General features: G+C 43.4%; 1 protein-coding gene across 5 annotated transcripts in view; it reads right to left on the bottom strand.

The window, feature by feature from the left end:
• Nucleotides 1-8,347: 8,347 nt before the first annotated feature.
• The window catches only part of LOC128350314 (solute carrier family 22 member 15-like), a 33,223-nt gene continuing 14,856 nt past the window's right edge, over nt 8,348-26,714 (bottom strand). For 2 of the 5 annotated variants that reach the window (XM_053308415.1, XM_053308418.1), the window contains exons 7-13: nt 25,994-26,134; nt 25,483-25,571; nt 18,676-18,784; nt 16,220-16,292; nt 13,317-13,475; nt 11,189-11,264; nt 8,348-10,490 (exon numbers count right to left, since the gene is read on the bottom strand). In XM_053308415.1, the coding sequence (XP_053164390.1) occupies nt 11,220-11,264; nt 13,317-13,475; nt 16,220-16,292; nt 18,676-18,784; nt 25,483-25,571; nt 25,994-26,134 (616 nt within the window). In that variant the 3' untranslated portion in view covers nt 8,348-10,490; nt 11,189-11,219. Of the gene's footprint in view, nt 10,491-11,188; nt 11,265-13,311; nt 13,476-16,219; nt 16,293-18,675; nt 18,785-25,482; nt 25,572-25,993; nt 26,135-26,714 lie in introns of all 5 variants that reach the window. The other 3 variants (XR_008319255.1, XM_053308417.1, XM_053308416.1) reach the window with 3 other exon arrangements.

Raw genomic sequence — 26,714 nt, 5'->3', positions numbered from 1 at the left:
GTTTTCTTCAGCAACAGAGAAGGTTAATCTTTGTCCAATGCTTTGCACTTTATCTTGTGTTTTCTGTGATGATTAGCAGAAGAAGAGCTCTTCAGTACATCCATCTGGTGCTTAAAAACCGTGTCTGAGGCCTCACCCAATGTCGAGGGTTTAGACCAGGCCTGCACAACATGCGGCCCGGGGGCCGGATGCGGCCCGCGAGGCCTTTTTTCCTGGCCCCCGGGGCTATTTCCTCTTCCTCCCCCTGCTGCTTAAAAAACACCCCCCCCCAAAAAAAAATTCCAGCCGCTGCATGGCCGAGGATATGGCTGCGGGTGTGCGGGTGTTCTTCCTTACCCTCCCCCACGGCAGCAGTGGCGCACAGCGGCAGAAACCAGAGCGACACTTGGGTCTGCTATTTGGCCCGGTGTTGCTTCCCAACTGCGAGGCACGCCTGCACAGTTAAGTCTCTTGTCTCTCTCTCCCCCCCCCCACCAAGACTGTGCCATTCTCTCTCTCTCTCTCTCCCCCACCCACCAAGACTGCACCATTCTCTCTCACTCTCTCCCCCCCACCAAGACTGCGCCATTCTCTCTCTCTCTCTCTCTCTCTCTCTCCCACCAAGACTGCTCCATCCTCTCTCTCTCTCTCCCCCCACCAAGACTGCTCCATCCTCCCTCTCCCTCTCTCTCCCCCACCAAGACTGCTCCATTCCCCCCCCCTCTCTCCAAGACTGCTCCATTCTCTCTCTCTCAGGCCAAGCCTCCTGCTGCATCCTTTCCATCTTTCTTTCCCCTTCTCCCTTCTTTTCCAAAATTATGAGAAGAGGTTATCTCCCCCCCCCTTTAAAAGTGTTCCGTGTTTTGTGTGATGATTTGGCAGAGGTGGAAAGGAAGATCAATGCATTTTATTATGTATTTTGTACAGGTTGTATAATATTTATATTATTAGAATTAATTTTAATTCAACTTATTTCATATTAATTTAAATCAATCTTGGCCTGCCAGAACATCAAAAGTTAAATATTGATTAAATTCATTTTTAATTCATTTTTAATTCATTTCACTTTAATTCAGTTGATTGGTTGATTGATTGATATTAAGTGTTACTCTAATAATTAGCACCCTAGGAATTGACCTCGGCCCCCATGAACCAAGTCATGGTTGGTTTCGGCCCGCCAGGTCATTTGAGTTGTGCAGGCCTGGTTTAGACTGTGCAGCCACTATAGTCCCAACAGCAACCCTGATGTTGACATCAAAGGAGATGGGGATCGAGGCACTGGTGGTCAAAGCGCTTGCTCATACGGGGACTCTTTTCTTCAAAGTTGGGTGAAAGGACAGATTTTACCAACTGAAGCACTATGCTTCTCACCCAAACATAAAAGGCAGCTGTCGTGGTGGGCAGTGAATGGTACCTTGCCACCACAATCAACACATTTTGAAAGTTTTCTTAGCGTCCATTTGGATAGCCAAGTCCACAAAAGTCAATGCAGATAAAAATTGACATTCAATAAGTGAAAGAGCAACGATAAAACAGTCTCTAGTCAGCCAAAAAATAACAGTCTTTACTCACAGAACCTAATACAAAAACCGAGCAGAAAACGAACAAAGTTAACACTAAGGCAGTTGGAAAGGAACTGGAAAGGAACTGAGGGAATGGTACCCAAACCTCCAAAATAAACAGTCACACTGAGTGTGAGAGGCGGAGCATGGGCACAAGAAGCTCATAGAATCCACCCGTGAGGTCCTGCGCAGGCACAGAACCCGGGCTGGATCACAATTCAGATCCTTAGTAATTCCAAGAGTCTACATTTCAGTGTGGTAAGCAAAGCAGCTAAAATTCAATCCACATGATGGTCTCATTCTACAGAATGGAAATTATCAAACATAATGAAAAGCCTCAGAAGTCAAAACAGTAAGGTGTCTCAATTTATCAGCATTCCTTTTAAAAAAAAAACCAAAATAGTAAGGCATTTTGCAACTTGCAGCTCAGCTACCCAATTCAACTCTATTGCCCACTGGCAACTTCTGTTTCTATAGACTGCTTTATGCAGCACTGTATCCTTACTAGGGCTGTGCACAATTGCGATTTCAGGATCAGATCCGGATTTGATCCAATCTGGAACCATAAGTACCGATTTCGTTTTCTTTGGACCCTTCAGAATTCTAGTCTCAGATTTGATATCAGATTTCCAGAAGGTAATATAACACCAAGAATCTACCACTATCTTTTAATTTGTAATTAAAATAATCTGTGAAATAAAGAAATAAATGCATAGGCAGCCAGCCTGGCAGATAGATGGCCACAATTTGTATCTCCACCACCATTTAAAGCTCTAGAATCCTGATGATTTCCAGAAATCCCCAAACGGTATTGGATCATCCCAGACTGAAATAAGTTTCCCTATTTCAGATCCAGATTATTTTTGATACCCTCCAGAATGGCCCATATTAAGTTATTTCCAGAATTCTGGATCCCATATTGCACAGCCCCATTCTCATTGCAAAGTCCTTCCCATTCTCATTGCCAGAGCCAGCATAAAGGAGTGGTTAGAGTGTTGGACTAGGACTGGAAAGACTCGAGTTCAAATCCCCATTCAACCATGAAATTCACTGGGTGACTCTGGGCCAGTCATGTATCTCTCAACCTAACCTACTTCACAGGGTTGTTGTGAGGATAAAAATAACCATGTACTGAGCTCCTCAGAAGAAGAGCGAGATATATATGTAAAGACATTACCTGTAACTTATGATCTGGAGATGATCTGTTGTCAGTCATGAGAAATGGGTTACTGCGCCTGCACAGGGACCTCTTGGATGAATTAACTAGCTCCTCTTTGGCGCCCCTCCCTGCTGTGCATGTGCTCCGTGCCTTCCTTTTCTCGGCAGTCAGGCGCCATTTTGTCTCGAAGATCCGTCTGATGATAGACGATTCACAAGTTGTGGGATTCACTGACCAAGTAGATAAGTCAGACTTCTTCTTAAAATGCTGCAGCAGGGAGGTACGGGCGGGTCTCATGACTGACAACGGATCACCTCCAGATCATGTTACAGGTAAGCAACTTGTCTATCTGGAAGTGATCCATTGTCATCATGAGAAATGGGTATCTAGCCAGCTTTATCTCCATGGCGGAGGGTGCAGCCATTTCACCCACTACTGAAGAATTCTTTTGAGTACCTCTCTTCCAAAGTTGGCCTCCGCCGCCATACGTAAGTCTACGGCATAGTGCTTAATGAAATGTAAGTGTGTAGACCGTGTGGCAGCAGCACATAAGTCCTTAAAGTGGAGACCAGATAAATGTGCAGCATAAGTAGCATACGCTCTTGTGGAGTGTGCCTTTATCACCTTGGGAGGCTGTTGATTCTGTAACTTATACGTTAAGAAAATGAGCTCCACTAACCAGTGTGACAGCCTCTGTCTAGACACAGACAGGCCCTTATTCTTCCCTTTGAATAAGACAAAGAGCATTTTAGTTTGTCTAATACGTTCTGTCCCTTTTAGATAATACAGAAGGCATCTTCTCACATCTAGACAGTGTAGTGCTTTATCTAATCATAATTCCAGCTCTTGGAAAAGAGGGAAGGACGATGGGAAAGGAGGGAAGAACGATGTTCTGATTCAAATGGAAGTCCATTACCACCTTCAGTAAGAAGGCTGGGTCAGTGCACATAACTACTTTATTAGGATAGAATTGCATATACGGTGCAGCTGCCCTTAAGGCAGTTAACTCGCTTACACGCCTATACTCGCTTATACGGTAGTGATAGCAATTTAGAAAACAGTTTTGAGAGTCAAGTAATGTAGGATTGATTCACAAAGAGGCTCAAAGGGAGCTTCCATCAGGGAGGCCAAAACTAGAGATAGACTCCATTGTTCAGTTGGGTGTCTTATTGGGGGGGTAGAGATTATTAATGCCCTGAAAGAACTTCTTACACAGTGGGTGCAAGAAGGCAGAATGACCTTGCCAGTTGTTCTGCTTCAGTGAAATAGCAGAGTGGGTGCACACTGGGTGCAAGAAGGCAGAATGACCTTGCCAGCTATTATGCTTCAATGAAATACAGTAGCAGCCAGAGGAACCCATAGGGACACCGCTTCTTTCAGGCTGGTTAAATATAACAAGATCTGACCAGTAGAGGCCTTGAACAGGTGGAAACCAAGTTCCTTTGCATAAACAGTGAAGTGCTTCCATTTACTCGCATAATTTCTCCTGGTGAAGGCTCTACAAGAGTTCAGAAGGATATTTTTCAATAGATGACCTTCCACGCCATGAGTTGTAAGGTCCGCAGAGATGGATGTAATTTTTTTCCCTGTCTCTTGACAGTAGATCGGGGTCCAGTGGAAGGTGACAATAGTCGCTCCCCATCAGTCTGAGTAGTGACGCAAACCATGGCTGGCAAGGCCACCATGGTACCACCAAAATTGCCAGTGCATTGTCTTGTATCAGTTTGCCCACTACTCTGTTGATCAGGGGTTGAGGGGGGAACATATAAAGAAGGGTTTTTCCCCAGTAGTGCTGAAAAGCATCCCCCAGGGATTCTAGTCCAACACCTAGTCTAGGTACGGAAAGACAGTGATCTCTTGCGTTGGTAAATAGGCAATGATCACTGACATACACTTGGTGAAGACTCTCGGCGCTGTTGATAAGCCGAAAGGCAGAACTCTGTAATGCAACACTAAATTTCCTAATACAAATCTCAAAAAGTTGCAATGGTTATCCTGAATTTTGATATGAAAATACGCGTCCCTGAGATCTAACGTGGCAAGCCACTCCTCCTTGGCTAAGAGCGGAAGAATTCCCTGCAACATTGTCATATGGAACTTTTGTGTATCCACATATTGATTCAGGTTGCGGAGGTCCATAGTAGCTCTGAGTCCACTGTCCTTCTTGGGGACGAGGAAATAGCGTGAGTAGAAACCTTTCAGTCAGTCTGTCCACCGCACCGGTACTATAGCAGCTTTTTCCGACAGGGCATGCACTTCTTGGCACAGGGCCGGGGTCAGGGGGGTAGTCTTGAGCCCCTCAAAACTTGGCAAAGTTATGAACTCGATGGCATAACCAGTGTTGATAATTCTGAAGACCCACTGGTTGGATGTTATCTGGTGCCATGCTGAGGCATGACTGGCCAGTCTGATGATGCTGGGTGGCAAACAAGTTGGTATTGAAGGCATGCCATTGATGGTCAGTGCATTGGTGTTTATGGCTTCGGCTGGCGATGATGGTGCAAGTCTCCAAGATCAAAGTGACTGTTTAGTACTGTCCTTGCCAGTACAAGGGCCTTGGTTTTTATTTCGGTGGGCATAGCCCTTTTTCTGATAACTTTTAAAAGGCTTCCTATAGTCTTTGCGGTCTTGGTATTTGAAACCGTAACATTGATGGTTGTAGGATCGATAATGGGAGTAGCCTTAGGATAAGGCAGCAGCAGTAGAAAAGCTCTTAGCCGTAAATTTTGGTTTTTTAAGCATTTCCATCATGGCATCTGTGGATTCGCTAAAAAGGCCTTTTCCATTGAATTGAAGATGTTCAATTTGATCTTTCCTATCGATATTCAACATTGTAGATCGCAACCAGGCATGGCGCCTGAGAGAGACCGCAGCAGTCATCGTCTTAGACTTGGTCTCCGCCAAGTGTTTGAAGGTGCTTAATTATTTGCCTGGTGAGGTCACCAGATTTATTAAGCACTTCATCAAATATCTTAACAAGATCCTCTGTCTTCAATGTGGTCAGATCCTTGCGGAACGAGTCCCAAAGACAATAATTATAATGGGCCATGCAGGCTACATAATTCGCTATGCGAATAGAAAGGCTGGCCATAGAGTATATGCGGCACCCAAGGACATGGAGTTTCCTACCGTCTTTCTCAGAAGGGATAGTATGATGCTGGCCAGACTTCAAAGACGCATAGTTTATAAAGAAGGAATTTGAGATGGGATGTTTCAATAAATAGGAGTTATCTTCGTCCTGTATACGATAAAGAGTCTCTAAATGTTTTGATGTAGGAGTGGATGTTTGCAACACATCCCACACAATCTTGGATGCTTTAGTAATAACTGGCAGCATCAGCAGAACAATCGGTTGTGTAGATTGTACAGCTGCCATCATTTTATAAATGGGGTCTTCAAAGTCGGTAATAGGATGCTTGACCTCTAGGCCCCACATTTCCTCCATTTGCTGAATCATTTTCGTGTACGATTTCAGTTCTTCATTTGGAGAAGTGGAGGGCTTTGGTGGAACATCTGAAGGGGGATTGGAAGGATTTTGTGGGGTGTCACCTTTGCAATCCGTGTCCATTTCAGAGGACTCTGAAGTATCATATGAGTCTTCATCAAAGGATTCTAAGGGTGCACCCGAGGTAAGTGGTTCTGCTGGGCAGGAAAGCGGAAGTGTATCGGGGACCAGTTCAAGGGGTGCAACAAGGAGTTGAGGAGGCAACTCCATGGGGGCCATGGGCATGTCCAATGACACTGGTGTAGTTTGAACACACCAGCTCAGAACCACTGGGGCTCCAGATGGTTTAGGAGGTAAAGGCACCAAAGGTTGTACCGGGGGTATTTGTTGTGGAATAGTTCCCATTGGTGGACGCGGAAGCAGGCCCTGAAGCATGTGTTGCATCTTCCACAATTGGAACTCTGCCCAATCTAGCTGTGCCACTGGTGAGATATTATGACAAAAACCGCATGCATGGGTTTTGTCTTTCTGCGGCACATTTTGTGGAGGGGGGATAAATGTAGGCATTGGTTTCCAGGGTGAAGGAGTAGCGGGTGGAACTATAGTCGGCACCTGGAAAGATGAAGACCTGGCTCCTGTTTGGAAAGGAGACACTGAAGGGATCTTCGGAGGCACATCCTCTTCTCCATTGACTTCGGTATCCAAACCGCCAGTTAGGAATCCCTGAAACGTAGAACCAGAAGGGGTAATCGTGGAGGAATCCAATGCACTCAACAAGGATTTCGTAGTCCCCTGATCCAACAGGTTATCATCACTGGTATTGAAGAGTAGTAGAGGCAACTTCAGCGGCATCCTCGCTGGTGAAAAGGGCAATGGTTTGCACAGTTGTGGAACAGTAGCCATCGGAAAAGTTGGAAGAGCACGATGAAGAGTGCCAACCTCTGTATCAAAGGTCGACACTGAAGAAGTCGAGGGGGGGATTGATGTGAATGGCACCAGAAAAAACAGCGTCGACATTGATGTCGATGCAGAGGTGGCTGTTGGTACCAATGGAAGAGTCTGTCACCGTACGCATCGACGCCGATGGTGGGACAAACGGTCCAGAGGGTGTTACAGCAGGTGACAGCATCGACTGGTCAGATGACGGTAGAGGTGGTCAATATTGGACCATCGATGGCAAAGGAGTTCTCGATCTTGATGAGTGAGTTGACTTTGACTTGCGTTTTTTCGGAAGCGGTGAATCACTATCTCATTAACACGATGTCATTTACGCTTCTTATGCCCAGGGTCGGTGGACTTGAGCTTTCTGAAGGCAATCTCTTTGAGATTATCCTACAGGGTTTGAGACTGTGCGTGCACAGACCCTGGGGAAGACACCAAGAATGAGGCCATTGACACTGGTGTCGATCCCGAGATCAATTCGAGCCTCGGCCTCAGCAACAGCACCACTCTGAGGCGCAACGAGCGATTCTTCAGTCTGCTTTGAAAAGGATCTACAACTTCTACAAGAAGCTGGAACATGTTACTCACCCAAGCAGAGCAAAGAGATCATGTTCATCAGTTAAGGGTAGTTTAGCCCTACACTGAGAGCACTGTTTAATGTTGTCTTTTTCCTCTCAGTCATGACTTTTCCAATGGCAAAGCTGTGGAAAGGTAACCGTCAAGTCCAAGTCCAAGACCCAAGAATAATCAACTCACAGTCTGGAGTCCAAAACACTGAAATCTGTTCAAAGTAACCAGAAAGTCCAAAAATTGAAGATAGTCAAGTCACTATCCAAAATCCAAAAAACTGGAAATCTGTCCAAAGTAACATTTTCTTTTCTATAAACTGAGGAGCAATGAACCAGAGGTCTCAATGAATCAGCGGTCGAAAAGATTGCACCCAACTGCCAAGAAAAGGAATAATTGCACCCAACTGCCAAAAAAGGAAGGCACGGAGCACGTGGACGGAAGGAAGGGGTGCCAAAGAGGAGCTAGTTAATCCATCCACAGGTGCAGGAACTCATTTCTCATGAAGACAACGAATCACTTCCAGATAATAAATAATAAATAAAGGATTAATATGATTTTGTTCCTTCCTATGAGCGCATGCGCACACACGGGCAGGACATTAACATGACAGACTGCCTTCTAGACATATTTACAATTTTCTTACTATACAACAGGATCATTTCAAAAGTTTAAAAGATACAAGCCACCCCATTTAAAATGCAGTTGTTTATTAGCCATTTTCTACAAAGGGCAAAACAGTCTCAAAAATACATTACATATCTGACATGAGAATCATTTCATTATGTGGCAAATAAGTCTAGGGAGAATTGTCTTAGCAACCTGCTTCCATAGTAGTAATGTTTTTATAATAATTTTATATTGCATTTTATTACAAAAATATAGATTTATAAAGAAAGTAAAACTCCACATAAAAAATAGTCTTCATCTTTCTTTATGCTGTTTGAATTTGAATACTAAAAGAAAGGAATGTAGTATTAGATGACATCTTGGAACCATTCTGTCAACTGTGTCCTATTATTTTAAAAAATGAAATACACGAAAGGATCTGGTAGACAATTTACTACCAAATGCTGAAACAGGACATTTATATATTTATCTCTCCTAGGTGTACCTGTCGCTAATCCCATGAGTGGCAGCTCTCGTGAGAGTAGATGCCTGGGGAATAGCGACGGGGACAGGGAGACAATGGTGGTGGCAGGAACAGGAGGCAGTGGGCTGGCCTGGCTCAGTCGCCGGGAAGAGGTGGCAGGCCAGCCTGGCCCAGCTGCTGTGAACAGGAGGCGGTGGGCCGGCCTGGCTACCGGGAGGAGGCGGCAGGTCAGCCGCCAGGAATGGGCAGGTGGGTGGAGGTGGCGGGCCAGCCGGCCCACCAGCCAGAAAGCGCCGGGAGTGGGGGAGAAGTGGGCTGGCAGAGGCGCAGATGCTCTGCGCCCAGCCCAGCTAGTTAAAATAAATTCATAATAGATATTTCAGTGACTGTCAATTGTAGGGATTTGGGGTTTTTTGGCTATGTTTACAACTTGCTTTTAAAAGCTGACCTTGAAAATATAAATGTAGATCTCTGTCATCTGAGTCTTTGCCAGACATCAGTGCAATTTGACAGATTGACAGTAGTCTGCCTGAATGCTGTAAACTGCAGGCTGTTGGCCCCTAGATAAAGGCAGTTAGACAAAATATCATTTAACTCTGAGTTCTCCCTATAAATAAAAGGGCCAAATGAAAAATGAAAAAAAGATACCCCTGGTGGGGTTAGTTCATGTTCTGCAAAGGACTCTTGTCGCTTGAGGCTGGATCCAAAGAACCATGAGCAAAAGGAAAACTGTTGCCAGCATAGTTCTGCAAACTGTTGTGCAATATATTGCACAAGAGTTCATGCAACGCTATACTATGTAGATTCTGTAATAGTTCTCATGTTTCTCATTGTCCAAGAGGAAAAACATCTTTGGATTTAGTTTCACTTTTACACCTTGCTTCCAGAACATAATACTTTAAAACAGCCCTTCCATGAGCAGAGCAATACTGTTTTTACCACTATATGTAACAATATCTGTTTCAAATAAAACCTGCAATTAAACACTTCCCTATTTTCTATAACAGATGTATGGTGAAATATATATTATTCATACTTTAGATAAATTACACCGCTAGTATAAAAAGTAACAAAAGGCATCTTTGGTCTTTATAAATATTGTGAAAAATTCAAAGCATAAATATAAACAAAAACTGGCATTGTGTTTGCAAAAACACAAGAGTCTGCAAAAAAATAAGAACTATAGCAGCCTTAGTATTCCAGGCTGATTTGCAGTCTTCCAAACAAAAGATACTTTAAAAGGCAGTATGCTATCATTTCAACTGATATCCTTAGTTTAAATACGTTGAAACACAAATGCACCAGTTAACCTCTATACATTCTGCTTGCCTATGTGTTTACAGTGATTGCAGTCGAAATCCTCAATGATTTAACACTTAAACCAAGTGTTTGTATTAGACTTTATCATCTAATCAGTATAAGATTATTCCCTGCATTACTAAAAAAAAAAAGGTAACAGCTAGCTAATTTAAACCTGAATATCTTAGAACATTCAGAATGTGGCATTTTAAGGTATTTGATCCCCTTCATTTTATTCATGAATTTTTGTAGCTTTTTCCATCTCGGCAATGTTCGTTCACATAAAAATAAGTCTGGAAACCGTATAATACTTTGAGTGTTGCACTGTGGTAATCTTGATGGTGTCCCACCATAACAACAGAAGCACTGTTCGAAAAAGACACTTCATTTTTCAACTGAGATGTGCTTTTTGCAACATTAACTGTTTTCTTCTAACTGATTTACCTGTTAAAGCAGACAGAAAAGGAAGGATTAGAATGTTTTATCAACACATCAGCAATGACTTGAAGGGGTAGCTGGCACTCCTTCAAAAATATTTCCTGCTCCCCTCCCCCATCCACCGGACTGGAACTTTACAGCCAAGTGTCAGACAATACAGTCATAGTATGTTATGGTCCTATTGCCTGAATTGTTTTAAAGGTCTCTATTGTTTAAAGAAGCCTCACTCAATCTTCTACCCCAGAACAAGCAGTAGAAACCAAAACAGCCAGGGTAGGCAGGAGATTCCTCCAGCTGCCCAGGAGCCAGGCCAACCTCTTAGCTTCCTTCCTGGCCAAGAACTGGGCTGGGTGAGACCATGTGCACAGGGTCATCTCCCCTATAGATTTCAGCTGGCCAGGTATGGATTTCTCTCCCCACTCATCTTTCCTGCCACATGGTCTTGGACAGGAAGATAAAACTAGCCTGAAAAACAGACTGGGAGTCTGACCTAGTCCAAGAAGACCTTATCCTTTTACATCTTTCTAAGGGGAATCTGACCCATTTTCTGGGTAAGTATGAAAATGCCAGGCAAGTTTCATTAATAAGGTAAATAAAATAAAGTGATCGTATTATCTCCATAAGCATTTATAGCAAAATCTCCACTCTCCTAATAACATTCTTATTAGGAGCCCTTGGCTCCCCTAAACTACTTCTAGAGTCACCTCTGTAGCATATTCATCTGATGACCTGTTTTCATAGGTTTATGGAAAATGAGGAGCTGGTTTTTACAAACTGCATCTGCAAAAAAGAGATATTAAAAGCTCCAATTTCTCATATCAACTGAGTGTACTACTATTATTTCCAATGTTCTATTAGAGAAATATTGAAAGACTTGAAATAGCGACTTGATAGTTAAGGCAAAAGCAAATATAAGTGACTGTATAAGCTAATAGATTATTATTTCTATTTTCACACTTCTATGGTTGGTGTAAATTATGCTATAAATAATTTTTTAAAAATAGTAATAGCACATTTTATATCAGACAAATGATGCTAAAAGCTCTTCACAAAGGGTTGATTCAGATATCATAGGAACATAGGCAGCTGCCAAATACCAAGTCAGGCCATTGGTCCATCTAGCTCAGTATTGTCTACACAGACTGGCAGCGGCTTCTCCAAGGCTGCTAGCAGGAGTCTCTCTCAGCCCTATCTTGGAGATGCCAGGGAAGGAACCAGGAACCTTTGCATGCAAGCATACAGATGCTCTTCCCAGGACGGCATCATCCCCTAAGGGGAATATCTTACGGTGCTCACATGTAGTCTCCCATTCAAATGCAACCAGGGCAGACCCTGTTTAGCAAAGGGGACAATTCATGCTTGCTACCACAAGACCAGCTCTCCTCCCATATGGAACCACAGTTAAATTGTGGTTCTGTGAGATGTCCACAAATCTCAGGAACACACGCTCCCCTGCCCACGTGAGCCTCAGAAAAATTCTACTTCCGACTGAGGTTAAACACAAAACATGATGGGTTGTGCAGGGATGTGTAGAACATTCTGTATCTTGGAACATTCTGAGCTTGAAATGGGTCATTTCAAGTGTTCCAAGCTCGAAATAGAACACCCTTCAAATTAAGGGCCTGTTTCAAGCTTGAAAGAGAATGATCCCGTTCCCAGTTGGAACATTCCAAGAACCATTTTGGAAGTCTGTTTTCCCCTTGCTGACTGGTTTTGGCACTGGCTTCCAATTGGTTTGTGGATCTCTTTGCTTCTTGCTCCTTGCGAGGGCTAAAAACAGGAAGCAAGGGAAACACAGCCTGCCAAAATGGCACTCGGAACACTTGAAACATTCTGAGCTTGTTCTGTTGGAACAACCGGTTCACCCGCAAATCCTGTTCTGTGTACATTCTAGTTTATTCTAAAATGCTTCCTTAAAATAAATAGAGATCTGAACCCAAGGTTTGAAGTGGGTTTCCTATCACTGTTTTTATCAACAGAGATCTGAAATTCACTTCAAACCATGGATTCAGATCTCCATTTATTTCAAGCAGGTTAGTTAGACTAAATGAAGGTAGTTGGTTCACACACTGCAGTGAATCTTGGTTTGTTTTAACCTCAGTCAGAAATAGAATTTTTCCAAGACTCACTTGGGCAGAATGAAAGTGCACGTTGCCAAGGCTTGCAGACAAGATGCAGAAACAAGATATAACCCATGTGACGTCTGAATTGGCCTAAAAATGTTCATCACCTTTGATACTTTGGAATAAACTATTAACAGAACTCAATATCATTCTTGGCTGAATCATCTGAAATATTCTCTGGAAAGTTACAGTAGTTTATAACAAACTTATGGATCCAAAATATAAGGGTCATCAAAATTAGAACTGGTGAATTTTTATAAATATCTTTGCTAACTGCTGGAATCAATCCATTAAACAGAAAAAACTAAGCCACTTTACAATTCCAGAAGTTTTTATTTGCCATACATCTTCTATAGAAAAATCTTCCAGATAGTTTCCCACAAGGTGGAATAAGAAATAGGAAACCCAAAGCTCTTCTGGGCATCACAAAAAGTGGTTTGTTAGTAACAGAACTGAATAAGTAAATATCAGAAAGATGGAGAGTAAATAAGATAAAAATACCATCAGGCACATCAGTTACTCTGTGCTGATAACTACAGACTGCATTCATCATTTTGAGTGTGCTTTTTTACAGGATACTGAGAAAATTATTAAGTAAGTTTATCTGAGAACTAAGGTGTGGTGGAATTATTATAAAATGAGAACCCTTTTTGACACATCAATAGGTAAAGAAAATGCTTCTAAACATTAAAACTCATTTTTACTCTGCCTTTTTGTTTTTAAGTATTTGGTAGGTAGGAGTCTGCAGGTCTTCAATGGTCTCTGCAATAGGCTTGTTTAGAGTTTCTGGAAGTAGGAGAGTCAGGAAACCAGCTGATAACCCACTGATTCCAAATACCATAAATGGTATAGATGGACTAAGCGATTTCTAGAACAAATCAATAATAAATCCCTTATTAGTTGATGCTCAGACACAAAATATTTAAACAAATGCACTCAACTAATATACAAATTCACTTGAAAGAAGAGGAGAAATGCATACAGAAATGGCATCCCTAAATAATTATGCAGTCAAAAGGAGTGATATGACTGGTCCATGACAGCACCATTGCTTTCCTTGTATCAATACGTTTTTGATGTGCCAAAGGACTGTTAAAGAGACTATCCAGAATGCTGAGTTGCATGCACGCACGCACGCACGCGCGCACACACACACACACACACACAGATTCCCTGCCTATTTTCCTTCAAAGCAGCTTCCCTGTGGTTCACTAGGCCACTTCTGTATTCAGAAATAAGGGGAGAGTTAAAACGTTTGCCAGTTCTACACTGCTGTTGGAAAGAGTTCCAAGTGCACTTGTGAACTCAGAGGCACTTTTCATTTGGTGAGAGTGATTAACATGCACTGCTTCAAACAATACAGTGGCTGCAAAATGTCCTGCTTCTTACAAAGTCTCCAAGCACTACTACTGCGGATATTTATATACTGCTTTCAACAGTCCGTGAAGTGGTTTGCATATAATAACAACTAACAATCAGTTTCACACTCTCCAGCTCTTCCCTCAGGATTAAAACTACAAGCAATCGGTTAGGGTGTATCAGGCTAAAATACTGGCACAAGTGTTGTATGGGGTTCAGATCTGTTCCATCTGTAATTATAAGCCCTTAGAAGTGGTGCAATCCGGATTTCTTCATGCTATTTTTAAAGTCCCCAGATGCATATCGAATGATATTTTGCATTATAAATGGGGTTGACCAGAGTTCAGACACAGGCGTGGCTTCATACATTTAACTACTGGCTTAAAGTATATGCCTGCCCCCAGGGCCTTGCCCCTTTGGTGCTGAAAGATGAGTTTCACTCATCCTGGTGCAAGAGCCTCTATGACAATTTGGGCAGATATGGCTTCTCACTGCAATATTTATTGGCTTTGGGTCACGATGCTGCCAAAGAAATTATTAAACAGTGTGTGACAGATATGGAGAAGCAACTGGATTTAAGTCTGGTTATCACCAGTAGCACTTTAGGTGGTTTTTCAAACTACCCCCAGCCAGCTGCATACCTCACCCACTTGACCACCCTAAACTAGAGGGAAGCCTTTTCGCTGGCACGGTTTAATGCCTTGCCTTCTGCCGCTTGGGATGGCAGATTTAAAGGGATACTGCTAAGGAAACGGTTATGTCCATGTGGTTCGGGTGACACTGAGTCTGTCTTACATGTTCTTTTACACTGTGCCTATAATAATTATTATTATTATAATTTATTATTATTATTATTATTATTATTCCATTTCTATACTGCCCTTCCAAAAATGGCTCAGGGCGGTTTACACAGAGAAATAATAAATAAATAAATAAGATGGATCCCTGTTCCCAGAAGGCTCACAATCTAAAAAGCAACATCAGATAGACACCAGCAACCGTCACTGGAGGTACTGTGCTGTGGGTGGGTAGGGCCAGTTACTCTCTCCCTGCTAAATAAAGAGAATCACCACGTTAAAAGGTGCCTCGTTGCCAAGTTACCAGGGGTTATTCGTACTATCTGAATTGAACTATTTTTTTAAAAAATAGGCCTAGTCAATCAAAAGAGTATTACAACTCCTATTTTTTGACAGATCAACATGCAGTTGTCACAGCGGGGACAGCAAGATTCTGTGCAGCAGCCTGTAAACCAAGATGGGAACAACTTCATTGTAACTGAGATTTTTGCATAACCTGATGTGGTGTTATCAAGTTTTACTGTTCTGATTTTGTTTTGTTTTATGCTGATTTATATTTTGGTGTGTATGTTGACTGGTCATTGACCATAATAAATTATTACTACTATTACTACAAGCAATGTAAGATGCATGATCCCCAATTAATTCATATGTACTTAAAAGCAGTCACAGAGGATTCAGATTTTGATCAGAACAGTGGCCCTGGGGAGAAGTGCTTAACTCTTTCCTCCGTACCAGTTTCCTGATCTAAACTGCAAGGTGGTGACAAAGCTAGCCCTGCTTGAGCTGCCACCTCAAAACTCATGCCTCCTACTTTTTGGCTGCTGCTCATGGGGCTTGGCCAAGAATTGCCTCAGGGCCCCATGCCTCACTGGCAGTGTTGGCAGCTTTAAAAGGGGAAAACATTCTCCTGATTGCAAATTTGGCAACCCTAAAGAAGAATGCTAGTTGTTATTGAAACTGCTGCCAACAAAATTACTTGTAGTTGTACATACATAATCCATGACTGTCCTAGGAATCTGAAAGAGGGAACCGATGAAATGAAGGGTGGAATACTTATGGAATTTTCCCCATTGGACAACTCATAGGGCTCTACAATGCTGAAGTGGGGGCGGGGGGCGAGACCAAATTTCAATAGAGATGTAAATTTTATCTACTTTAGGGTTCAATGTAAATGTTACTAAATATGTTTATTCAAATTTAATTTTCAGCTCCTGATAAATAAATGGACTATACTAAAATATTTTCCTATCTAAAAAAGGCTACCCACCTATCGTTCGGCAAGTCTAGAGTATGATCAAATATGTTCACAGAAAATTACATCAGATTCATCTCAAAAGCATATATTTTTAAGGTCAATTGTTATATAACCACACACAAGTTGTTAAATATCATTTTGAGTTAGGTATTTTCTATTTTTTTTAAAAAGCCATAGTAAAAAGGAAAACACACTTACCAGAGAAGGAACAAACGGAGCCAAAATACCACCAAATCTGCAAGTCATTGAACAGACACCTAAGCCAGCGTTTCTATTTTAAAAAGAGATACTGTTTTAAATACTGTATCTGCGAAATGTTTGCAACAGAAAAAAATCAAATCAAGATTGATACCTTCTAATTTTGTTTTCAAGAACTCATACCTGATTTCACTAGGAATACTAATTACGTTCATTACAAAACCCATCCCTGCTAGTTCTCAACAAAGTTGCAGGTAATCCAGTCTTTGTACAGGCCCCACCCCTACACAGTCTCATCCCAATCTGGATGGCACCTCAGCTTCACAATCCCCAACGTTCATTTTCAGCACTTAGTGCTATTTACATATATCTATGTACCTTACAATACTATACTTATATACTATATCTTATGCAGCTTAGAAGAATCCATGACTGATAGACATCTTTGGAGAGGAGGAGAGAGAGACACACACATACGCACGCACACGACCGACAGACAATAACACAATCTTCACTCATTCAATATTCCTAGTGTATAACAATACTAATATTTTATCAACATACCAAACATAGTTGTGAAATATGTATGTCTAACACACACACTAAACATAATTAGAAAGGAAAAAACCAATTCAAATTGGTGCAGTGCTTAAAGTGTTGTAATAAGACTGGAGAGCAAGTCCAAATTCATGAAAGTCACTAGGTAACTCTGGGCCAGTCACTTATCTTTCAGCCTGATCTATCTCACAGGAATGTCATGAAAATACACAACCATATACTGGGCTCCTTGGAGGAAGATTGGGATATAAATTGTAAAAATAAAGAAATAAAATGCTTTAATCACAGGCTGAATTAAATCAACCATATTTCTGATTTATAAATAATCAGATTCTGTCATGAAAATCAGCAATACATCTTGTTATTGAGCCTGTAACAATATCTCGCCCTTCCTCCAGAGAGCAACAAACAAAGAAGAAAAAATATGCCTAGGTAATACTTAATAGTGTATGCTAAAATAATCACATTATCTTCAAAATAAATAAATAAATAAATAATCTGTGTTATAGTATAGCATGTCTGGTTATTAGTTTCCAATCTTTCCACTCCCAGTTGTCGACACACAGAACACAGTATAAACAGAATGAAAAAAACACAGGGAGTCCCGCAAAACACCACAATACCACTAGGTGGTGATAAAACTCTATCAAATTACTCCAGAGTTTATCATCAGTTTTTACGAAATGATAAAACATTTGGAATAGAGAGGTATGCATTCCAAAACGTGCCCAAGTATATAATATTATTTCATATATAAGAGTTGATCATTTATGGAAAATTATATTATGGGGAAAGTATTTTCCCAAACATTGCCTGTCTTGAAAAGCAGTATATTGATCATTTTGTTCAGAAATAGTAATTTAAATCTTAAAGTCTTATTTTCCAAACAGTTTTGCCATAAGAGACACAAACAACTGCATGCCTTAACTCGATACAATTCCTAAAGAGATTAGACACATCAGTCATTCCAATTAGGGAGCTGCAAACTAGCATTAAAGGGAAAGTGTGCCGTTGAGTCGGTGTCAACTCCTGGTGATCACAGAGCATTGTGATTGTCTTTGGTAGAATACAGGAGGGGTTGACCATTGCCTCCTCCCGCGCAGTATACGATGATGCCTTTCAGCATCATCCTGTATCGCTGCTGCTCGATATAGGTGTTTCCCATAGTCTGGGAAACATAGCAGCAGGGATTCGAACTGCCAACCTCTGGCTTGGTAGTGGTGTAATGGTTAGAGTGCTGGACTAGGACCGGGGAGACCCGAGTTCAAATCCCCATTCAGCCATGAAACTAGCTGGGTGACTCTGGCCAGTCACTTCTCTCTCAGCCTAACCTACTTCACAGGGTTGTTGTGAAAGAGAAACTCAAGTATGTAGTACACAGCTCTGGGCTCCTTGGAGGAAGAGCGGGATATAAATCTTATTATTATTATTATTATTATTATTATTATTATTATTATTTCCCCGCTGCACCATTAGGTGGCAGAAACTATCACTACTACAGTTTATAAAACACTGTAAAATACAGTCCAGATAGCTCAAGCAATTTCCAATATTTAGCAAATAGGAGAGACATTCCCTTGTTTACTGTATACCTATTATTACTAATAAACAGTGCTACAGGGTTGTGCAGCTTTACCTGGTTCTTTTGGTTAATAAATGTTCCCCAAGTTATATAAGAGTCTGTTACCAGCCTTCGCCATTCTCTGCCTCCACAAAGCTGCCCAAGCCCCTAAATGTGCCATTCAGCAGCATGCTAACATTAGCACAACTGTTGTTTACATGCGGAATGGAAGAAAGTTTAAATGGGCTTAACTGTGTTATGCATTATTGCCATTAAGAGCCTCAGATATTATGTAACTGGAATCATCATACAAATTACAACATCAATTTTCATTTACCTGACTACTGTCGGGTAGAGCTCTGAAGTATAAATATATATGATGTTGAAGGCAGCACTTACAGTTAGTTTTCCATTTAAAGCTAAGAGACTGGGACTGAAGAAAGATCCTAAAACAAAAGCATAAAAGAAATTTGAACAAACACCTGCAAATAAAGAAACACTGGTAGACTTACCGTGAAGTGTTCTTTTTCGAGGTATGGGGAGGGCATCCTAACTTGATGGGTTGTCAATCCCGACATGCTTCGAGACAGGGCCAATCAGAACTGTTTTCTGATATCACTATGCCACACCAGCCTCCATTATCCCAGTTCCGGGACTGTGACTGTGACTGTGACTGACAAAGAACTAAATAAAATCCAGGTAAGTAGAAAAGACCAGCCAAAAAAGGAAAGGTGAGATAACAGGGATAGCAAAAACTGTAACCCTGGGAGTCAGCCACCACCCGCAAACAGAAAGAGACAAGATCTTCAGAAGATGAACAACAGCATCCGTGGGTGGGCCGGATGCCCTCCCCATACCTCGAAAAAGAACACTTCACGGTAAGTCTACCAATGTTTCTTTTTCCAAGGCATGGGGAGGGCATCCTAACTTGATGGGACATAACCAAGCTAAAAGAAAAGCCTTAGGGAGGGACAGACGGATGCTCAAACCACCCTTTGTAAAATAGTCCGCCCAACTGCCGCCTGAGAATCATACGCAGAGGGGATCTTATAATGCTTAATAAACGGAGTGATGGAACTCCAGGTGGCCGCTTTACAGATCTCCTCCAAGGGAGCCTTGGCCGAGAAGGCAGCTGATGTAGCAGCGCTCCGCGTAGAATGAGCCGTAATCCCTCTAGGTGCAGAGAGACCCCTGGCTTCGTACGCCAAGGAAATGGCAGCTCTAAGCCAACGACCCAAGGAAACCTTTGACGCCCTGGTACCAAGCGAGCGCGGTTGGAAGGACACAAAAAGAGAATCAGTTTTTCTAAAGGACTTAGTTCTAGCGATATAAATTCTCAAAACTCTCCTAACATCTAACTTGTGCCAAGTCCGCTCCTTAGGGTGGACAGGCTTCGGGCAAAAGGAAGGCAGAACGAGCTCCTGACTCCTATGAAATATCGAATTCACTTTCGGTAGGAAGGTGGGGTCCAGTTTTAAGACTACCACCTCCCTCTGAAAAACGCATAATTCATCCCTTATGGAGAGAGCAGCCAACTCCGACACCCTCCTCGAGGATATGATGGCCACCAAAACCAATGTCTTGAAGGACAACAAACGTAAGGAAATTGAACTAATGGGCTCAAACGGAGCCTTAGTCAGAGAGTTTAAGACAACATTCAGATCCCAAGTGGGAAATCTGTTAACTGGTGGCAGGGCCAAATTGTTAGCACCCTTCAAAAACCTACTGAGATGAGGATGCAAGGCCTGAGTACCCGCTTGTCTAAGATCTAGAACGGAGGTAAAAGCAGACACCTGGCGTTTTAGGGTATTGGGACGTAAACCCTTATCCAACCCCACCTGGAGAAACCCCAAAACTTCCGGAACCCCAGCAGACAAGGGAGAAACCTGACATGAATCTGATCAAGAAGCAAAAGCCGCCCAGGTGAACTGATAGATGCGTGAGGTGGACGGCCTGCGAGACGCGAGAATAGTGTCTGGCCTGCGTGGCCAGTAGGGTGCGACGACAATGACTTCCGCTTTCTCCGACAGGACTTTCCGCAGGAAAGGCCCAGAATAGGAACCGGAGAAAAGGCATACATCAGACCGGGAGGCCACGGAGACACCAGAGCATCCACCTGCTCCGCCTAAACACAAAGATGTCTGGAAGAGAACCTTGGAAGTTTGGTGTTGGCTGCGGACGCAAAGAGATCTACGAGAGGAAGCCCGAACCTGCTTCATATTTGATCGAAGACCTCTGGCAGCAAGGCCCACTCCGACAGATACATCCACAGACGGCTCAACCAGTCCACCTGTATGTTCTCTTGTCCGCGGAGATGCTCGGCTGTCAAGGAGCATAAATTTGCCTCCGCCCAAGCCAACAGAAGATCCGCCTCCTTCATCAGTGCTCTTGACCTGGTTCCACCCTGATGATTCACATGGGCTTTGGCCGTGACATTGTCTGTCCTTATCAAAATGTGGCAGTCCAGAACCAGATCCTGAAAGTGCAGGAGCGCCAGACGAATGGCCTTCAACTCCAACCAGTTTATGTTGAAACGCAGGTCCTTCGGGTCCCAAACCCCTTGAGCGTGGTGACCCAAGCAGTGCGGCCCCCAGCCGAACAGACTGGCATCCGTCGTGACTATAACCTTCTGCGGGTCGTCCAAGGGAAGGCCCTTCTGTAGTGCTGGAGAGAGCCACCAACGGAAGGAGGCTTTGACCTTGAGAGGAAAGGCTAGGAACATGCGCCTCTTCTCCATGATCGAGGACTGAAAGGGCAGGAGGAACCATTGAAGGGGCCTCGAATGCCACCTGGCCCAAGGGGTGCAGTCCAGACACGCGATCATTTGACCCAAGATCTGTGCCAGGGACATAAACTCGCCCTTCCTCCTCCTCATCCATGGAGAAATTGCCGACTTGATTTTGTTTTGCCGGTCCAGGGGAAGGGAAACCAAGGCCGATGCCGTATTGAAGACTACCCCTAGGTGCTGAAGGACCTGTGATGGGCGAAGGTGACTCTTGGTCCTGTTGATCATGAAGCCATGCTCTTCCAGGATCTGCACCGTGTAGGAAACATCGTTGAGGGCCCGATGCTTTGTCACTGATCTGACGAGAACGTCGTCCAAGTACAGATAGGCGTGTATCCCCTGCTGGCGAACATGAGCTATGACAGCAACCATCAGCTTTGTGAAGACGCGGGGAGCCGATGACAGGCCGAAGGGCAGCGCCCTGTACTGGAAGTGCCGATGACCATAAGCGAATCTCAGATAACACCGGCACCTTGGATGAATGGGAACATGGAGGTAAGCCTCCGACAAGTCTATTGAAGAGAGCCAATCCCCCGGGTGAACCGCCCTCTTGATAGACTTTAGGGACTCCATGCAAAAGGTCCTCCTCCTCACGAACTTGTTCAAATGCTTTAGATCCAGAATTGCCCGCCAAGAGTCGTCCTTTTGGGGAACTAAGAAAAGAAGGGAGTACACTCCCAGACCCGACTCCGCTGCCGGTTCTATCGCCCGAATTGCCAAAAGGTGACTGATCGCTTGGTCCATCAATACGCGTTTGGGCATGAGTTTGGGTACAGGTGTCAGGAACAAAAAATCGGGAGGTGAATGAACAAAGTCTATGAAATAACCGTGGGTGACAGATCACCCACCGATCGATCGTGGAGAGCGCCCATGTGTCTGAAAAGTCCAGAAGGCGACCCCCCACTGGAACTAAGTCATGGCTTACGGTTTTTGACGTCACGAGAGTTGGCAAAGGCGGAGGACCTGTTTCTGTAAGACCCCCGGCCTCTGCCAGACCAAGGGGACCTCCAGGACCCACGGAAGGAGAAGGGTCTTGTATCTCTGTCTCTGTTGCCGTCCCTGTATCCTGAAAATCCGGCTCATGCCGAAGCCCTGTAGGGACGAAAGGAACCATGAGTAGAGGACCCTCCTTTGTACCCCCTACGAGAGTCCCCCCGCCCAGAGGGCATCGCCTTCTTTTTATCGCTAGTCTCAACAAGGACAGGCTCCAAAGATTCACCGAATAATTTCCCTCCCAAAAAGGGGGTCGCAGCCAAAGCCACCTTGGATTTGTTGTCGACCCTCCAGTGCCTTAACCAGAGTCCCCTCCTTACTGCTACACCCGCGGCAATGGCCTGGGAGGCATGCTGGAGACAATCAAGTCCCGAATCAGCCATCAGGGCTGAGGCCCTGGCCAGCTTATAGAGACCCTGACGCAATTTGACACTTTCAGGAGGAACCAAACTCAACAATTTTTTAGCCCACAGGATGGACGCTCTTGCAAAGATGGAGTTTGTGGCAGCAGCTCTGATGACCGTGGCAGAAGCCTCATGCGCCTTCCTGAGCAGATGGTCGGCTTTCTTCTCCTCAGGAGCCTACAAAAACTCATCGCCCTCCTTATTCAGCAGGGCGCCCGACACCAACTGAGCCACCATCCCATCTACAATAGGAACAGCTAACAAGGACATAACATCTGCAGTTAAGGTATACAATTTCTTAGGGTAAGAAATAACAGACTTAGTTGTCACAGGAGTCCCCCACTCTGCCAACATAACGTCCTTAAATAGACTTGGAAAGGGAACTGTGGCTGCCGCTGCGGAGGTAGAGGGGAAAACCTCCTGGTCCAGACTTGAAGCAGGAGGCGCCCCCTGATCATCTTTGGTAGCCCTTTTCGCTTTAGCCAACAAGACCTCAAATTCAGCAACAGAGAATAGTCTGGTAGTACTGGGCTTGTTAGTCAGAGGGGACTGTTCATCAGACAACTCCCCTTCTCTCTCTCCACACCAGAGGAATCAGAAGCAGAGGAGGCTATTGGGGGGCGGGGAACCCCAAGAGGTGCTGTCAGTGCTAAAGGAACCTGGGGGGGAGGAATTACTGGACCCCCCTCATCTGAGTCCGAAGGTGAAGCCCGTTTTCTTTTATGCTGTCGCCTCTTAGCAGAACGCCTCAAATAAACACGCTCTCCCGGAGGTATAACCACCCGCAATGGACTGGAATCAGGAGAGGACGAAAAGGAGGGACGTCTGGACCTTCTAACTGGGAGGGTGGAAACCCGCCCCCTATGTGGGTCCGAGGGCTCAGCAGGCAAGGAGGGCACAGACGCGGGTTGAGAAACAGAGCCTACTCGCTCTAACAAGGGGTTAACCAGCGCCAAACAACGTTTTGTAACAAACTCCCCCAGCCATTGTAACTCACCAGGGGAGAGAAGTTCGCCATTGGGCCCTTTAATGAGGTCTCCAGAGGGCACAACGTTGCCGGCCCCCTGTAGTGCATTTTCCCGACAAGGCTGGTCGCTCCGAGTAACCGCGGCAGGGGGAGCTGCCAAAATGGCTGCCAGAGAAAGGGCGGGAGAATCGGCGACTGCCAATAAGGGCACTTGAGCCCGAACTGCTTTGAGCTGCAACCTCTCGCTTAGCGGAGCTCCGCCGGAGGTCAGCTTCTTTTTCTTTTTACTCTCGTTGGGCTCCTTTAAATGATTCGATTTCTTTGCTGCTTTTCGCGGCGGAGCCAGCTCTAGGCACGAAGCCGTCTCAGAGCTACAAACGGCCGCAGCTGCTGCCGCGCCGGCTGTGGTTGGCCCTGGAACAGTGACTGCATCCGAAACCACGGAAGGGGCTGGAGGGGGAGCTGGAACAGCTTCCGACAGAGGACCCTCCGAGAGAGCCCCTTGTAGCATATCGCCGCAATGTGAGATCTCCATAAGGAAGAAAGACAAGAGAGATTTTTTTTTTTTTTTTGGTAGACGTGAAAAAAGAGAGAAAAAAGGAACAAGGAACAAACGACTCCCTTCCCACCTTGCACACAGAGAAGGAAGGGAAAAGAGAAAAAAGGAGAAAAAAACATATTGAAGAAGGCTGGCGAAGTGTGACAGTCCAGAAGCAAAGACAGGACGGAACTGGGATAATGGAGGCTGGTGTGGCATAGTGATATCAGAAAACAGTTCTGATTGGCCCTGTCTCGAAGCATGTCGGGATTGACAACCCATCAAGTTAGGATGCCCTCCCCATGCCTCGGAAAATGACTAATTCACTCTTCTTTGAACAAAGTCCTCCTAGACAAGTCCCAGTTAGGGCTTTGAAAATTTACAAAAATAATGCAAATATCTAGTGTCAAAGTTATTTTGCAATTTTCTTTAGCAAGAAATAGTCCTCCCACCAAAAAAAAGTTTGTACAATACTGAAAAGACTGCAGAGTGTTTTAATGCATTGTACATTACATATGTAGTCCATGGAGAGCAGATATTCACAAACATCCACCATACAGTGGCAGCTGTTTGCTTCAAGTCACCTGCCAGTGGAGAAAGCAATGTTGCCACATCACTGCAAAAAGTAGTTTTGCAATAATATGGTGAATACAAGATTCTCCACACAGTGAATCACTCCAAGCAAACAGCTTGCAACAGGTCACTCATGTGGTAATAGTTCATATGTAAGAATCCGGAAAAATCTTCATGCAATGGAATAGAGAAGAGCCCATGAAAAGTCCAATGACTCTTCCTTCTTCAGACTTCTTGTTCTTACTAACTCTATACTAAGATGAAAGCGAGTAAGATGGAAGACAACACATTTTAAAGAATTCAAATGATAATAGGCAACTTCTGCTGAGAGCACAACCATGGGTTAGTAGTAAGCAACACTAATGAGGCAGCTGGCACAAAGCTGTATTCAAACTATGCCAGTCCTTTGCATGACTAGGGATTCTATGTGGGACATCTCTACTGCTATTTAATAAGCAAATGTTACAACTGAAAGCAAGGTATAGCATTTGCTCGAACAAAATGAGGTTTTCCCCCAGTTCTTTCCTGTTAGGAAGGGTCATCTTGAATTCAGAGTGCTCTTTCTTTTGGGTAAATACAAGTATAACATGTATTTAACTTCCATCTTTTATGACACTGCCTTATATTCAGAGTCGCCCTCTGTTTGGGTAAATACGAAATTTATTTGGCAACACTCTTATTCTGAACAAATGCTATTCTCTGAAATCAAGAAAGATGACTTTCAAGAAAATGTGTTTCAGCTCAAATACAAGCCTCCAGTTTCTTTTGGAAATTCTTCTATTTTCCATTAACACTACCTGCACTTGGTATCTGGTTAACTAGGAATATCAGTTCTGTGTAAATGGCAAAAGATGATTTATTTATTTTGAAAAGCATAAACTTACCACCCGTATTTTCTGGTAAGAACATGGTCAATATACAAGCAAGGCCTGCAAATATCAAGAAAGCAGTTGTACTTTTACGTCTTCCTGACCTAAGAAGAAAAGTGGCACAAGCTCAGACTAAAATCTTTGCAAGGATCCAAGTTTCTTTCATGTTTTCATTATTTGACGCTCTCATAAGTTATTTGTTAAGACAAGCAAACAAATAGAGGAGAGCCAAATGACAATAGTGAGAGGAAAGTTGTAAAGAAAATGTTAGCCTTCTATGAATTCAACTCAGAGAGCTCTACTCATATGTGTTAACTGCATAAGCAAGGCATTAAAAGTGCTATTCATCAAACAGGTGTCAGATATGATGTTATGGTCTCTTACAGTATTGGGGGAATTTAATATCCATCTCATCTCCATAGCAACTACAGGATTATGCACCTTAACAAAACAGAAGTTACAGCAAAACCTTCCCACAATGTTATCCATAACAGTAAAATGTATATATAAAACTAGAAAGTCTTACCAAGATCTCTCAATAAAGAACATACAGAGTGGAAATGCAGGTACTTCAACAAGGCCATAAAGAGCCACATTTAGATACAGATTTCCTCCTAATTCACCAGCATTCAGTGTTAAGCCATAGTACACAAGACTGCACACGTACCTAAAAATATCAATGAAAGTAACTGATTGATGGTGATCAGTATAAGCCATGGATTTACACAATGTTAAGCTTTAACTAACTATAGCAGCGATCCTCACTGTTGGGCCCCGAGATGTTCTTGGACTTCAACTCCCATAATCCCCAGCCAAAGGCCACTGGGCCTGGGGATTATGGGAGTTGAAGTCCAAGAACATCTGGGGGCCCAACGTTGAGGATCCCTGAACTATAGGGTACATTAAAAACACACTTGCACAAAAGACAAAACATTAACTTGTGCAACAAAAAAAGAAGTTATAAATATACTTTTTAAAACTGTAAGAACCAAAAGAGAAAAAATGTTGCTAGTTTCCTTCCTTTTAATGAAGGGAGTAAACCTTTCGGCTATACTATCTCCCTTTACTATATGTGGTGCAATTTCTGTGGAGAAATATACTTGACATATATGTGTACATTCAAACAACATTCATACCATAGATAATGAATTTAGACATTCATTACAGCTTTTGTTGAAACCACTGAAGCCATAATTGCACCAGTTTTTATTTCAACTAGTTGCAAAAGATTCAGCATCATACTAGCG

This window comes from Hemicordylus capensis, chromosome 3, assembly GCF_027244095.1.
Source record: "Hemicordylus capensis ecotype Gifberg chromosome 3, rHemCap1.1.pri, whole genome shotgun sequence".
In the NCBI taxonomy this organism is placed as follows: domain Eukaryota; kingdom Metazoa; phylum Chordata; class Lepidosauria; order Squamata; family Cordylidae; genus Hemicordylus; species Hemicordylus capensis.
This window is presented reverse-complemented; position numbering and strand designations above follow the sequence as displayed.